Consider the following 16,926-nt stretch of genomic DNA (forward strand, 5'->3'; position numbering starts at 1 on the left):
CATTACTTTTATGCAATCTTCTCATTTTGAGAAGAAAAAATTGAGAGTTCTTTTTTATAAATTTATACTCATATCATTCACTAATTTAAAACTATCCTTTTTTAATAAGTTAATTTTAGGATAAAAATGTATTCTTTATACAAGAGCAATCTTCTCTCTCCATTCTTTACCATCATACTAAACAACCTACAAAATTTACTCAACTTCTCACTTTTTCCCTCTACTCTTCCTTTGTATTCCCTCTTTCTCTCTTCTCTCTTTCTCTCCTTCATCAAACAAAGCATTAGTAGTTGTTATTGTGATCCATGGTTGTAAAGTTGTAGATGCGCATGCAAGCATGGCGGCAAAAGCCCAACTTATGCCCCATTGTCTTGCATGTAAGGGCTGAGTGGGCACCACATGTCCCTCAAATTTCATTATCCATAAACACTTGAAGCAAAACATGGACCCTCATGTACCATGGACTTGGGACACATGCTAGATGATGTGTGTACCCTATGGGCTCTTCCACCGTGGTTCTCAGGGGGCACACAGTGGGACAAATTATGAGTTTGGGGGAATTACTATGATGAAATTGGGGCATAGGGAATGAGAAGGAGGAGGGTGAAGAAAGTGAAGAAGAGGATGTGGCATTTAGGCTTGTATGGAGTTTAGAAAGGTGGCTACTTTTAGTGGGGCCAAACTTTAGAGGATTAAGGAGGTTTCAACTCAAAAGTTCAAACTTTTTTCCAAAAGGAAAATCCATTTCTCTGTCTGTTCAAATTATCAAAGATCTCGCCTCCAATTAGTTCTAAGGTAGCTGAGATTTTGCATGAAACTTTCGATGTAAAAAGTGGGGGATTTCATTGAGAATTTGTTTGAGACTTTTTAAACAAGATTTAGTTTAGCAAAACGGTTGACCATTTAATTTTGATCTTCCTAACCTGTGATAGATATGCAAGGGTGTGTGTGATGTATCTATCTACATGGTTCCAAATAGCACTATTTTAGTGTCACTGTGAGTGTGGTTTGTTGCCATTCCTACCGTATGAAAGTGAAAGTGTGAGATAGTGTTTTAGTTTGGTAGTGCGCGTGCATTACAAAGAAGTGGATATAGTCATATAGTGCTCATAATGGTGGCTGCTAGCCACAGCCATTAAGGAAAAGAGAAATATATTGAAGATGCTTTGTTCTTACTTTGTGCTAAGATAAACTTGAGTGGCTATTTGGTGAGTTGGTAAAAAAATATCACTTCTTGTCATAAAGTTGTGTGTTAATTCTCATGTTAGGGTTGTGTTAATAAACAATATGTAAGTATGTCTATAAATGACTTATGACCCTACCTAACGTGTGGTTGTGGCGATAACCGAAGTTAAACTCACAAATTTTTATTCATTGAAGAAGAAAATAGAGATAACGTTGAGTGCAATATAACCATATTTCTAATTTTCTATGTAAGTGTATAAAAAGAGTTTCATTTGGATCTGCTTAGGCATATCCAAATATAATGTTATTTTGTGCTGCATTATTGGAAGCTATGTAGAGCCTATAACAGTGATTAATTAAGGTGAGTGTGGAATAGAGTTATAAAAAATAGGCGTGGATACTAAATCCATTTCCTGTTGCTGTCTGTGATGGAATTAAGAGAAGATTGAGCTCAAAAAAACATGACAAAATCTTTGCATATCATCATCCTATTCACTTCATTATGCCTAGAATCATGATTCATTCTTGGTTCCATCACTCGCGTGCTCCCTTCTAAACACCCTCTCTCACTCTCACTCTAGCTAATGCTCCATCACCCGCGTGCTCACACCCTCACTCTAACTCACACACACCTATAAATACCGACCACCCCCACACCATTCTCTCACCTCAATCGCTTCCCCTACCAATTAACAAGAAGCCCTGTTTTCCCCTGTTTTCCTCTGTTTCCCAAAATGGCACACTCTGGTTTTGAAGGCTACGAGAAGCGATTGGAGCTCCATTTCTTCGGAGATGATCCAACCATCCTCCAAATGGGTCTGAGAAAGCTTGACTTTGAATGCATGATACAACCAACTCTGGAAGCTGTCCAATGCACGGTGGTTTCCGCCGTCGGAAACTCGTACTTTGATGCCTATGTGTTATCAGAATCAAGCCTCTTTGTCTACCCAACCAAGATCATCATCAAAACCTGTGGCACCACACAGCTTCTCAAATCCATTACCCCATTGATCTTCTACGCTCACACTCACCTAGGCCTCACACTCTGCTCTTGCCGCTACACCAGAGGATCCTTCATCTTCCCTGAATCACAACCATTCCCTCACACCTCCTTCGAAGAAGAAGTCACCTACTTGGAAAACACCATCCCTGAAAACCTGTCCCTCAGAAAAGCCTCCATCATGCCATCAAAATCTTCCTCCCATTCATGGCATGTTTTCACCGCCACAAACAACCCTCCCCTGTTTCACTACGAAAGCCATCCCTACACCATGGAGATCTGCATGACCGACCTCGACCCCACCCTCGCCCGGAAATTCTTCCAGCGTCCCGGAGATGGAAAGTCCGGCAGCTCCGCCGGAAAAGACATGACGGAGCTCTCCGGCATCAATGAAATCAACAGAAACGCACTCATATGCGATTTTGCATTTGATCCGTGTGGCTACTCAATGAATAGCATGGATGAGGATTGGTATTCCACCATTCACGTCACCCCTGAAGATGGTTACAGCTATGCAAGCTTCGAATGCGCAGGGTCCATGTCAATGAACGAAAACATGGTTCACATGTTGAGGAAGGTGGTTCAGATTTTCCGGCCAGGGACTATGTCGGTGTCCACAACGACAACCAGTGGCTGCGGTGATGAGGCGTGGAGGAAGGTGGTGGCGGGTGCGGTGGAGCCAATGGGGTTGAAATGCAGGAGTTTTGCGGTGGATCAGTTTCCGGCAGCAGGTAGTGTTGTCTTTCAAACGTTTACGGCTCTTCGCCGGAAAAGTGAATAGAAAAGAAGATAGTTTTAGTTGAGAATTTTAGTGGTGTGTATACGTGGCATAATGTGATTGGTTAAGGTCAATGATGAATATTGTTGGGTTGACTTGTTTAGAAAGTTAGAACAAGTTGGGTTCGGGAAAAGAAAGTGATGGAGGTTGGGAACTTGGGATACTGATTATGATAATGCACCCCACTTAGGTTTGTCACGCCTAAGAATTTTGAGATGCATTGTGTAGTGGATATAAAAGTGCTCTTGTTCATTGTTGAGGTTTAAATTCAACTTTCATTTTCTTCTTAGTTCTTATCCTACCTTTCTCTTCTCATTGTTTTTCTACTTTTTTTGTCCTCCATGATTTGTTTATAATTTTAGCTTCTCACGAGCAAGAGTGCCTATACAAAGTGGTACACTACAGTAAAATATGTTGAAGTGATCCATGCATGCCTCATGATAATGTTTATAAACAAATTTGAAGAACTAGATTAAGGAGAAAACAAAGACAGTGACCTGCAGTGAGCTAGTTCTAGAACATAGTTTATTCCATGGCTTTTCTTCGTTTCTGTTTTAGGGTGAGGATGGCATTGGGAAGAACACTAGCTCTCTGTATTAACCAGCAGCTTGATGGTCTTATGTGCATTCAAGTTGATGAAAATTGAGAAGATATATATGAAAACCATTTCAACTTGATAGCAAAATCGCTGTAGTAGACGTTTGTTACTCATAATGGTTCTATCCAACTTGAACAAGATTATTCTTTTGGGGGATATATATGGTTTCAAACAAAAAAAATCAAACATGCAATTATCGAAAAACGTAACCTAGTAAACTATTTGTTGAACTTAGAAGCACAGGTCCAGAACGTTTCTTTAATAATTTGGAGTGAGCACGATCAACTTTGTAGGATAACTCAGGCGGTAAAGAGCTTGAGGCATAAGGGTTGAGTGAGATGAAGGTGAAGAGTCCAGAGTTCGAATCCAGAGAATGACTAATTTACTAACATTACTAACGACTAACATTTGCATATAAAAAAAACGATCAACTTTGTGGGTGTGGTGGGTGGTCCAAAAACCTTAAGGCATATGGACCTAGAACACCTAATGTTATAAACACTCATTATCCCTCTCAAATATCCATTGTTGGACTTAGTTTCAACACTACTATACCATCTACAATGGTTTCAACATTCAACACCCTCAACACTCCACTTTTTCTCTTCCCAACACTCCACATCACCTTCTCTCTCCAATTCAACACTTCATTCAACTTTTACCCACTCCAATGGTTTTTCATTCAACATCCTACCCCACCACTTTTTTATTTCATATTTTCATTTAATTTTATATTTTTCTTTTTATGATTACATAAAATTAAAATTTTCGATTTAAATTAAATTAAACAATAATTTATTTACTTAAATAAATTAAATCAAATTAAATTAAAACACTTAACAATTTAATATTTTTTAAAAAAAATATAGACAACAATTTATTTTATTTTTTTAACTTAAAAACTTGTGGAAAGATAATAAGATGGTGGAAAACTTCATTTTTTTTTCTGTGTCCAAATCAAACGAACCAAATCTCTATTTATAGATAAAAAAAAATTTATGAATTTTGGTAAAAAAATTATATTTTTTAAAAAAAATTTTGAGTGAAATAATTGAGTTGGAAAAATTAGAAAAAAACGAAATCTGCCGAACCAATCAGCTATGGCCACGTATCGCGTTCCAATCAAACCTGCACCTTTCTCTCTCTCCTCTGACGCCTTCACGCGTCCTGTCTGCGCGTGTCTGCTACGCGCCTATTGCGGCCCAACGAGGGCGTGCCACGTGGCGCCGGGTGCAGGTTTCAACTCTGTTTAACATTTTCATCATCTCTCTCCATAATTCAACTTTCAACACTTACAATAAACATCATTGCACACACAATTCAACATTAAACATACCAACTTCAACATCATTGTAGATGGTCTTATTTTTTTGTGAGTATGCACTTGAGTTTGCCAAATTCTCCTTATATAGTCCCAGTCTCCTAAACCTCTTCCGTTGAGTCTTTAGGGTTCTTCTTATTTTGTCATCTACTTGTGTGTTGATGTCGGCTTTTTTATTTATTCATTTTATGATTCCTTATTATAGGTTATATATATAACGTAAGCAAATATTAACATCAAGCTGGTTTGCCCGAGAGGTTAAGGGGGAAGACTTAAGATCTTCTGCACATAAGTGCGCGTGGGTTCGAACCCCACAGCCAGCACTTTTTATTTCTATTCTTTCTCCTTTTTTATTGGAATAATTGCATCTTTTTTTTTTATTGAATGGGCTGGGCTACAAATGGAAGATCTGATTTTCTCTTTTGGGCAAAAAATAAGAGCCTGTTTTCTAGAAATTTGGTATAATAAATTTGACCCGAAAAAGACATTTGCCATTACATACGAAACTGTTTTTAGTGGGAATTTTAAATAGAAAAGAATTTTGATACAACAGAAAATATTTATCAAATCAAACTAAAATAGTATAGTATAAAGTATTTAACGATTTTAAAGTATTATAAAATATTCAGATCATTTTTTCTTTGGATGAACACACCACAACTCAATTTGATTAATGAAATGTCACTTTGGTCTCATTTAACTATATTAGTGGAAAATATGTAGAATTTCATGTGCAATGGCTTTTAACCTACCACTTATCAAGATTATTAGGATTTCAGTCAGGGAGCAATTTTACATATTGATAACCTAATAATGTGGTTTTAATTTCTAAATCATTATACCTTTCAAAAAAAAATTCTAAATCATTATAGAAATCAATATGTTTCATTAGATACTATATTTAATTGATTTGACTGTAACTTTAGATATTATTTTATTTCAAAATGAAGAGAAATTATGAAATAATCTTATTTTTCTAACTTATGTATTTGTTCATGACATGTAATTGATTATTCTTTTTTCTTTAGGGATATGAGACAACATGATTCGCCAATCTGAAAAGGCATTCTTAGAGTTTGAGATGCTATTTTTCATGGATTCTCTTTCCGGTTGGGGGATGATAGTACTTCATTCTAGTACAAGGATTGGAGTGAGTCTGGTACCCTTGCAAACTGTTCTAGAATAAAAACACTACGACAAGAACGGATGAGCAAAAAGCTTAGAGTCTTATTTAGGTGGAAAAGTTGAACATGAAGCATACATCATGAGATCCCCATTATATAGTTGGTGAGCCAGAAACTCTGGTCATAAATACATTAATAAGTTGAGTATGCTACATGAATGAAGGAGAAAATCAAGGGGAATAACAATTAATTCCTTTGACAAGTCTTGAGGATAAATGAGGATGAATCTTGACTACACCTCATGCTTGGTTGTCTTCCTTTTGAGTATGCTTACTTGATCCTTGGGTCGCTCATCCGACTCAGAGGCGCGCTCAGCCCAATCCAAATCCATGATGGTCCACAAACCAGATCCCCTTTGTTCACATATCAGATACCAATCTCTGTCTTTGGGATTTGATGCATGATGATCAATGGCATGAGGAACAATTGTGTACATTTATCCCTCACGAATGGCTCGCATGCCTTTACCAGGTGGTTCCCATGGTAGCACTGAATCGTAAGGATGTTTGGACCCAGTCAAGTAATCCAAGGGTAACTATCCTTGGCTCATTGTAGGATCCGGAGGAGGTTGATGATGACCACTAGCAGTGGTTATGGAAATTGAAAATTCTAGAGAAGGTTTGCATTTTCTTTGGGTTGCGCCTCACTGTATCGGTTGGGTTGGATTCTCTCGGCATCACAAAAGTGTACGAGATGCTCTACTGCTCTTGAGGACTCTCTTCACTACCTCCAAGATTATCCACATTCAAAGGAAATATAGTTGGGATTAGGAGTCCTTCACGGGCGTGATTTTATGCAGCAAATTTTGAGTCTCCAAATTACATAGTCGATTGGAAGCAAGGTTTAATTTGTGATAGGTGATTGTCAAGTAATTTTGCTTCTCTGTATAACATAAGTGAGTCTAAATCATTATTTTTTGATTCCATTATTACATGATGTGTAAATCGTAGTTTTTTGTTGCAGCCACAAGTCCAAAGGATCTCGACACATGGTTCTCGATTTGTCTTTCATCTTTGTGACAAAGTACCAACATGGTATTTTTTTAGTTACAAACATGTTCTTTTTCAGCAAGGTTGCATAAGTGGTTAATTAAATAAATTAAAGGAGATTGTTACGCGTGTGTTTTGGAGGGTAAATAAATAGTTCATCCCAACCATTAATTTGGAGATATGGAGTAACTTGATCTCTCCTCATATATGAATGACATGACTCTCTACTCCATTTATGGTTTTCCCACACTTTTAGCCCAAATATAAAAAACTTTCGTTTTTCAATGCATTTTAAGAACAACCTTTTCACCAAAAAAGTTCGAATTAATCTCACAAAACTGACTCATTAAATAAGTAGTAAAGGGAAATTTTCTTAAAAACTCATCGATGAATTAAAATACATACAAATACAGAAAATATAAATATTTAAAATTATGATTCTTCCTAATTAAAACGACATAATAAAATTTCTATTGTAGATTCATAAAAAAGAAATGATGAAATAAAAATAATATATACTTTCATAAAAATTGATGTGTTAAAAATATTGTCTGAATACTACTACAAGCACAATGTCACAATGTTTCTACTTTCTGCTTTTACATTAGTTTTCAACGCAAAATTTCCAAGGTACTACTTGCTCATTACAAAAACATGACCAATCAAACAACATTAGGAAACAAGCCCAATATCAATTTCACGTATACCTCTGAGGTCACCCCTGCATAACAAATTATAAAATTTTGGATACATGATCAGTAAAAAGGAAAAATACAAAAATCACTCAAAGCACCATACCTTAAAATAAGTCATTATTATCTGAAAAAACATCAACGAGAAGATCAAGATCTCTTCCCTGCAATTGTTCTTAGCGTCATGGTACCAGGTTTTATAACTTTTTCAACTTGATCATGTCGAGCACTCTAAATTAATGCCTGATTATAGAGCGTTCAACCTGATCGACTAGATAATATTCAGAAACCCGATATCATGACGCGAATAAACAAACTACAAGGAAGGGAGCTTGATCACTCGTTGTTTTGGACCACTTTTTTTTCATCTTCGGTTGTCTAATTGAACAATAAGGTGATGAATGAAAGGTCAAGAAAGAGAAAATGAGTGGAGAATAGGGGTTTGCTCTAGTAGTGGCTGAGAAAAACTGAGGAGAAAGACAATGAGGAACAGCTTATGCTCCGCGGCTGAGATACAATGTCTAGGGGAATGCTTAGGTTATATAGTGGTGTGTGGAACCCTAAATCCTCATTGGGCCTACGACTTTCAGCCCAAATAAAACGGGCTTTTAATTTTCAATTTTTTTAAAGCATTGCCTTTTAAAAAATGAATTTATCCCACAATTTTTTTTATCATTAAATAGAAAGTCAAAGGAGAATTTAATTTTATATTTTTTAATTTTACCTTTGAAAAAAATTGATGAATTTTCCCTCACAAGCTTTATCTCATTAAATAGGTGGTCAAAAGATTAAAAATTCATCAATAAATTGAAAATCTATAAAATCAAATATACATAATTATATAAAATATTAAAGAATGACTAATTTACTAACATTACTAACAACTAATATTTGTCTATAAAAAAACATTTCTTTGATTCCATTATTACATGATGTGTAAATCATAGTTTTTTGTTGCACCCACAAGTCCAATGGATCTCGACATATGGTTCTTGATTTGTCTTCCATCTTTGTGTCGAAGTACCAACATGGTATTTTTTTAGTTACAAACGTGTTATTTTTCAGCCAGGTTCCATAAGTGGTTAATTAGATAAATTAAAGGAGATTGTTACGCGTGTGTTTTGGAGGGTAAATAAATAGTTAATCCCAACGATTAATTTGGAGATATTGAGTAACTTGATCCCTCCTCATACATGAATGACATGACTCTTTACTCCATTGATGGTTTTCCCACACTTTTAGCCCAAGTAGAAAAGACTTTTGTTTTTCAATCTCACAAAACTCTTACTCATTAAATAAGCAGTAAAGGATAATTTTCTTAAAAACTCATCAATGAATTAAAATACATATAAATATAGAAAATATTAATATTACAAATTATAATTCTTCCTAATTAAAACGATGTAATAAAATATCTATTGTAGATTGATGACCAAGAGTAATAGATCAATAAATACAAGGGTTAAATACGTTTTCATCCCTATACTTTAAGCGAGTTATGATTTTCGTCCCTCATCGGCGTAACTTCCGGAAAAGGCCCCCTGAACTTAAAGAAATAGCCAGATGTCGGGGGGTGGCACTGACCACTGTGCTTATTTGTCACAGTTGACCTATGTGTCATGATCACATTTTAAATAAATGTGACGTAGAATTTTTAATTAAATATGAAAATTTATTTTATTTTACATCTAAATAATAAATAACCAAACTATAATTGTTAACCAAAATAATTTTTAAAAACACATTTCATCATCTTAAAATTAACGCTCATCATCTTCATCCTCAGCACCATCTTCAAATCTGAGCCACACTTCACCATCTCCATCTTCCTCATCCACCATCATGAACATCTCCATCACCATCATAATCTTCCTCATCCATCACCATCGTCATCCCCTTCCAACATTCAAAGCATAAAACCCTCAAATCAGAATCATGGGGTTACTGCCCAAACCTAACAATGCACGAAATCAAGGAACCAACGAACTCAATCGCCATCAAATCTATCAGATCGAGTCCAACGACGAGGGTGAAGAAGGAGAAGCGTAGATCAAGTAAGGGTATCTTGTCGTTGGACTCAATCTGATAGATTTGATGGCGATTGAGTTCGTTGGCTCCTTGATTTCGTGCGTTGTTGGTTCGGGCAACACCCCCATGATTTTGATTTGGGGGTTTTATGCTTTGAATGTTTGCAGGGGGTGACGTTGGTGATGAATGAGGAATATTATGATGGTGATGGAGATATTCATGGTGATGGATGAGAAAGATGGAGATGGTGAAGTGTGGCTCATATTTGAAGAAGGTTCCCAGGATGAAGATGATGAACGTTGACTTTAAGATGATGAATTGTGTATTTTTATTTTATTTTAGTTAATAATTATAGTTTGGTTATTTATTATTTACATGTAAAATAAAATAAATTTTAATATTTAATTAAAAATTCCACGTCACATGCATTTAAAACGTGGCCATGATACATAGGCCAATCATGACAAATAAGCACGGTGGTGAGCAGCGCCCCCTCCGGCAAGGACCAATTCTGGCTATATCCTTAAGTTTAGGGGCCTATTTCGAGAGTTACGGCGACGAGGGATGAAAACCAAAACTCACTTAAAATTCAGGGATGAAAAACGTATTTAACCCTAATACAATTTCATAAAAGAGAAATGATGAAATAGAAAATACTTTCATAAAAAATTGACATGTGAAAAATATTATCTAAATACTACAACAATCACAATGTTTTTACCTCATGCATTTACATTAGTTTTCAACGTAAAATTTCCAAGGTACTACTTGCTCATTACAAAAACATGATCGATCAAACAATATTAAGAAACAAGCCCAATATTAATCACACATATACATTTGAGGTCACCCCTGCATAACAAATCATAACATTTTGGATACATGATTAGTAAAAAGGGAAAATACATAAATTACTCAAAGCATCATACCTTAAAATAAGACGTTATTATCTGGAAAAACATCAACGAGAAGATCAAGATCTCTTCCCTGTAGTTGTTCTTAGCATCGTGATATATGTTTTTATAACCTTTCGCTCTAAATTAATGCTAAATTATAGAGTGTTCGGCCTGATCGAGTGGAAATGTTCAAAGACTAGATATCACGATGCGAAAAACAAACTACAGGGAAGGGAGCTTGATCACTCGTTGTTTTGGACCACTATTTTTTCATCTTCGGTTGTCTACTTGAACACTAAGGTGATGGATGAAAGGTTGAGAAAGAGAGAGTGGGTGGAGAAGAGGGGTTTGCTCTAATAGTGGCTGAGAAAAAATGAAGAGAAGTGAGGAACATCTTATGCTGCGCGGCTGAGATACGATGTGTAGGGGAATGCTTAGGTTATATAGTGGTGTGTGAAACCCTAAATCCTCATTGGGCCTACGACTTTCAGCCCAAATAAAACGGGCTTTCAATTTTCAATTTTTTTAAAGCACCGCCTTTTGGATAAAATGACGAATTTATCCCACAATCTTTTTGTGATTAAATAGAGAGTGAACGGAGAATTTAATTTAATGTTTTTTAATTTTACCTTTCCAAAAACAAATATTGAATTTTCCTTAACAAGCTTTGCCTTATCAAATAGGTGCTCAAATGATTAAAAATTCATCAATAAATTGAAAATCTATAAAATTAAATATGCATAATTATAGAAAATATTAACATTTCTTTCAAAAAATAAAATATTAACATTTCAAAAAAAATGACCAAGTGAGTTGGGTGGGGGAGATCCAGAATTCAATCCCTGGAGTTGCAATGTATCTTTTCCGATGTAAAAAAAAATGACAATTTTAAATTTTTTCAAATAAAAAAGAAAGAAAGTAACGGCACACTTTTACTATCTAGTATGATCTATCACTTGAATTGACAAAAAATATCAAATCAAAACGCTTCAACTAAATAGTAAATACATTGACAAAAAATAACTAAATTGAATTGAATTGAATTCAAATTAGAACAACACACTTTTACTATCTAGTATCTATCACTCAGAAACCAGAATTGATAGGATCCTAAATCCTAATCCTGCACTCATAGAATAGAATCTCAAATGCTGTTCCAACAGTAACCTTTGTCTGTGTCTGTGTCCTTGTCTGTGTCTTTGTCTTTGTCTTTGTCCCGTGTCACTGTCATTCTCAACCCTTCTTCTCTGAATTTTCATTTCATTTCGACTCTTGCTTGCAACCTGGGTTTTCCTTCGATTCGCGAAAAGTACCATTCGATAGCTTGCCCCACTTCACACGTTCTGAATGTGAACCAACCCTCTTTGTCTTTCATCAATGTCTCTCCTTTTTGCTTCTTAGTGGGGTTGCTTTCTCTTCTAGGGTTCTGGTTTTCTCACCCTTTTCTGTAATCAATCATTCTCTTTTTTTGTTCACATTCAGAGAGAAATAAAACTGACCCATTTGTTTTTGTCATGCTCTGATCATACTTCCCAGCTCAAAATCCTTACTTTCATCTTCTCCACTGACTTTGCCTCTAGGGTTTATCCATGTCTTTAAATCCCCCTTTCCAAAATGGATACATGATCAAGCTTGGAGCTAGAATGCAGTGTTTCAGAAGCTTCTAAGAGATAGTTTCCACCCAAAATTGCATTATTGAGGTTTAATTCAGTTCAATTTCTGCTTTGCTTTTAGACCTTGTTGTCAGCTCAAACATGGGTTGTGTCCATGGCAAGTGCTGTAGCCGCTACCCTTCAACTTCAGTTGGTGGCTCCCGGGACCACCGAGAACTTGGCCCTTATTGTGCACAAAGGAAGCACAATCTCACTCAAAGGTCACTGCAATCTGTTCCTGTCCCTTCCCACAATTTCAATTTGGAATACTCTGTGCTCACTCAAAGGGGTTACTACCCTGACTCACCTGATAAAGAAAACCAGGATTGTTTCTGTATTAAGACACAGTTTCAAGGTAACCCGAGTGTCCATTTCTTTGGTGTCTATGATGGTCATGGTGAATTTGGTAGTCTGTGTTCAAATTTTGTAAAGGATAGGTTGGTGGAAAATTTGTCCAATGATCCTGCATTGTTGGAGGACCCTGTTAAGGCGTATACATTATCCTTCTTGGCAACAAATGATGACTTGCATAAGAATGAGATTGATGATTCTTTGAGTGGTACCACGGCGATTACGGTGCTTGTAATTGGGGACACACTTTATGTTGCTAATGTTGGTGATTCCAGAGCTGTGCTGGCAGTTAAGGATGGGAATCAAATTGTCGCCGAGGACTTGTCCTCTGATCAGACACCATTTCGAAGAGATGAATATGAGAGGGTGAAGCTTTGTGGGGCAAGGGTGTTGAGTGTTGATCAGGTGGAAGGGAATAAGGATCCGGGTATTCAGAATTGGGGCGATGAAGAGAGTCAGGGTGATGATCCTCCGAGATTGTGGGTTCAGAATGAGATGGTTCCGGGAGCAGCTTTTACAAGGAGTGTAGGTGATAGTTTGGCTGAGACTATTGGTGTCATTGCTGTTCCTGAGGTGTCAACGGTTCAGCTAACACCTAATCATCTTTTCTTTGTTGTTGCAAGTGATGGCGTATTTGAGTTCCTTTCAAGCCAAATTGTTGTTGATATGGTATGGCATGCAACCTTTCTCTTTGTTAATCTCTAAACTTACCATTTATTCGGATAATGTCTTTGCTTGTTGAATTGAGTTGTATTTATATTGGCTATAATGCTCGTAAGACCTACTATCTACTTCTTTTGATGGAAGCGTATGTTACCTGTTAATGACTTGCATGTTACATTAAAAGCTTAGACAAGGCAATCTGGATGCAAATTATGTGTTTTTTCCATGTAATTTTTTTATTGGCTGCCTTCCTATCTACCATGGTTATTGCACATAATGTTCATATCTGCCATGGTTGTTGCACATAATGTTCATATCTCTGCAAATTCTGTCTTATAACAAATCAAATCATGTTAATATTATCTGTCAAGTATTAACTAGTGTAGTTGACTAGGTGACATAGTTATCTTGTTGATCAATTTTACTTTGCATGTCATGCTTCAATTATTCAATTTTATAACAACAGTCTGTTTAAGTTTAATGCCATATTGTACTCATCACTTATGAGAGAAGGAGATATCAGTTAATGTAATTGCGTGACCTTAGTGTAATTTTGTTTTAAAGATGAGTTGCTGTTATGATGTTTCTTTTTTAAGGAAAATTTGTGTACCATATGTATTAACTGCCATATTTTATGTAAACTTGATCTGTGAGTAGTTCACAAGACTAAATGGTAGTTGCGAATAATTCTTTTACATACTACATGTTTGCTCAATCTGTGTCAATTGGTTGTTACTTGTTAGTGAGAGAAACATTAATTTTCTGCTGCTTGCTCCCGATGACCTTTGATCTGTTGCATTAGTGTGCACAAATATGTAGTGTTTACTTCACTGTTTAACATATATTCACAAATCATTATGAACTGTTGTGTAATAATTACCTTTCACTAGTTACCGATTTTAATTTGTAGCACTAGGGTTGCTACTAAATCTGATCGGCTGAACTTGGCTTATTGTGATCTTTATTTAATTTTTTTTGTAAAATCTTATCTATGTTATGATTCAATCTCTTATCTTTGATGTAGGCTGCAAGTTATTCAGATCCCCGTGATGCATGTGCGGCCATTGCTGGAGAGTCATATAAACTTTGGCTGGAACATGAGGGCCGAACAGATGATATAACAATTATCATTGTTCAGATTAAAGGCCTGTCTCATGTATGTATTACTTCAATATTCCTTTGGCCTTGGTGGTTTTTAACACGCTTTCTTTATTTAGGCTTGTGTAGATATTTTAAATTATAATTCACATAGTATTCTTATCCCCCTCACCGAAAAACAAGATTTCAGTTGTGGAAAGAAATGACCTATCCTGTGCACATACTTCTTTGAGAGTTATCTCATGCTAATCCTATTTGGATGGCAGTTTATTGAAAGTTTTTAATGAATTTATATATCTGGATCTGGGGTTAAGGTTTTTAAAGACTGATGATTAGTGAAGTTTTGTCTAGTCAGCTTTGGCTAATCATGACTGCCATAAATGGTAATGCATACTTACTAGCCTGAAGAAGCTACAACTACTGAAAAAATAGTATACAAATCAATATTTTACCCTTTTGCATCTCAAGTACATTTTCCCTTAAAGAGTTAAAGTTTAGTATGCAGGTCTGAAAACGCCATTGACGATTCGATAATTTATTTCTATCCCATCATTTAACTTGTATATCTAATCTTTGTTTTTTTTTGTAGTCGGGTAAATCTGGATTCGGATCAGGTGAGATAAATGTCAGCACTGTAACAAGGGCCAAGAAAGGAAAGGGAACTTCTGAGATATCTACTACCACCGGGTTAGACGTTTATCATTCTGTGAGGGCTGGTTTCTCTGATTCACAGTCATGTCAGCATACGATCTCAACGAGAAGTCCAGCCTTAGTAGTTCCCTCTCCAGCATGTCAAAAACCGATTGACTTGGTACATTTTTACTAGAATTGTTTCATAACAATCATTTTTCATCAGAACTTGTGTAATAACCTTTTTTCCCTCTTCTCAATTTTCAGTGACAGGAGAGAGGCTTCATGGGAGCTATACCAGAATGTAGAAAGCATAAATGATCTATGATCATTTTTCATCTGTTCTCAATCTTTAGATATTTCAAGTTAGATGTTGTTTAACCATACAAAGCACTTGAGGGGTACACTAAACTTGTCATCAACTCTTCAGGGGATTTATAAAGAAATAAAGGAGAGTTGTGGAGGGAGATTGGGTGGTGACTAACTTCCATTTGCATGTGGTCAATGGTCAACTCTGAAGACAAGCCATATGCTACTTAGAAATTAGAATGTAATTTCCATGAGCCTTATTCTCATGCTGATGCTGGATCCATTGTATCTTTCAGAGACATGTCTGGATTTGTTTTATTGCATTTCAAGAATAGTTTCATCTCATAAATAGTTGCCAAGCATCTTTTATATTTAGCAAGTAAGGCAAAAACATTCAAATGATAACGTGACATGACTTGTGTTGGTAATTTTCATTCCTTTTTTATAAATTACCTTCCATCCAAAAGTTTTAAATTTCCTTGGCAAACTATTTATCATTTTCTTAATGTATGATGATAACAATGAAAGTTTGAGTTTATGATTTCTATTTCAAATAAATTGACTAAGTTCCTCACCATTAATATAGTCCAAAACTGTTTACATTTAATCTTTTTGGAATTATTAATTGAAATATACACTTTGCTCTTGGCAATTATTCGTTTTAATATGTTTTCTTTTTAATAGGGTGAATTGTATTTAATCCCTCTAAAAACATTTCATAGCTTTTAGTCCTCGCATCAATCAATGAAATGGGTGAAATTAGTCACCTAGTTCATTTTGTGGCAGTTAAACTAAATCCAAGAACAAACAATTTGTGGGGGTTAAAAAATTCCACAAATACATAAAACTGCTGCAAAAAGTACAATAAAGATTAACTTCACATATTTCAATAATGTTCAGATTAAAAGCTATGGTTTTTTTTTTGGGACAAGATTCATTTCACCCCTATTTTTTACAGGGACTATAAACATATTAACTAAAAATTAATTAGTTTTTGTTTATTTCAAGGGTATCCACCGTTGACAGCAGTGCTTGTTCTTATCACTACTGTACACACAAAGTGGTAAACTACTCAAATGCACTTCATTAATCTATTATGAAAATTGTTCCCATATCCTTTGAAAAATACAATTTTTTATGACACAGTTAATTTGATTTTGATTTTTAAAGTCTGTTGAAAACTTATTTTTGTTTTGGCACATGAATGTAAAAGCGCTTTGACTTAGTTCACATCAGTCAAAATATATGTATACATTAATAACAATCATAGTCAGTTATTAATAACATTTATATTAATTATTAATTGTAAAATTTCAGTTTTTCAATTTAAAAAATTAAAAAATATCATTATTTAAAGTTTAATCATTAATCAACACTTGGGAAAAAAATTAAAAAAATAATAATAATAATTAAAAGTGAAATTGAATCACATTAATAAAATATTAATTAGTTATTAATAACCTTATATCATTCATTATATTAATTAATAATTGTAAAAAAAATTCAATTTCTCATATTTAATATTAAATATTAATACTATGTAAATTTTAAT

The 16,926-nt window shown here is 35.2% G+C and overlaps 2 protein-coding genes and 1 non-coding gene across 3 annotated transcripts; all 3 read left to right on the plus strand.

Annotated features, from left to right (window-relative positions):
* The first annotated feature begins 1,579 nt into the window (after nt 1–1,579).
* LOC130726746 (S-adenosylmethionine decarboxylase proenzyme 4-like) lies at nt 1,580–3,252 on the plus strand. The gene has a single exon (XM_057578050.1). The coding sequence runs from the start codon at nt 1,920–1,922 to the stop codon at nt 2,964–2,966; it is 1,047 nt and encodes a 348-aa protein (XP_057434033.1). The 5' UTR covers nt 1,580–1,919; the 3' UTR covers nt 2,967–3,252.
* Nucleotides 3,253–5,122: 1,870 nt separating this feature from the next.
* TRNAL-UAA (transfer RNA leucine (anticodon UAA)) lies at nt 5,123–5,205 on the plus strand. The gene has a single exon. It is a non-coding gene; the product is annotated as a tRNA-Leu (tRNA).
* A 6,557-nt stretch (nt 5,206–11,762) lies between these two features.
* Nucleotides 11,763–15,823, plus strand: LOC130724158 (probable protein phosphatase 2C 35). Its single transcript, XM_057575332.1, has 4 exons — nt 11,763–13,343; nt 14,362–14,493; nt 15,025–15,246; nt 15,333–15,823. The coding sequence occupies exons 1-4, from the start codon at nt 12,426–12,428 to the stop codon at nt 15,333–15,335; spliced, it is 1,275 nt and encodes a 424-aa protein (XP_057431315.1). The 5' UTR covers nt 11,763–12,425; the 3' UTR covers nt 15,336–15,823.
* Nucleotides 15,824–16,926: the final 1,103 nt, after the last annotated feature.

Source organism: Lotus japonicus, chromosome 6 (assembly GCF_012489685.1).
Source record: "Lotus japonicus ecotype B-129 chromosome 6, LjGifu_v1.2".
NCBI lineage: Eukaryota > Viridiplantae > Streptophyta > Magnoliopsida > Fabales > Fabaceae > Lotus > Lotus japonicus.

What these genes read in the sequence shown, in the direction of transcription:
- LOC130726746 (XM_057578050.1), top strand. Translation starts at nt 1,920, where the DNA reads ATGGCACACTCTGGTTTTGAAGGCTACGAGAAGCGATTGGAGCTCCAT.
- LOC130724158 (XM_057575332.1), top strand. Translation starts at nt 12,426, where the DNA reads ATGGGTTGTGTCCATGGCAAGTGCTGTAGCCGCTACCCTTCAACTTCA. An exon ending in GCCAAATTGTTGTTGATATG is followed by an intron (nt 13,344 to 14,361) that starts GTATGGCATGCA and finishes TCTTTGATGTAG; the next exon opens with GCTGCAAGTTATTCAGATCC. An exon ending in AGATTAAAGGCCTGTCTCAT is followed by an intron (nt 14,494 to 15,024) that starts GTATGTATTACT and finishes TTTTTTTTGTAG; the next exon opens with TCGGGTAAATCTGGATTCGG.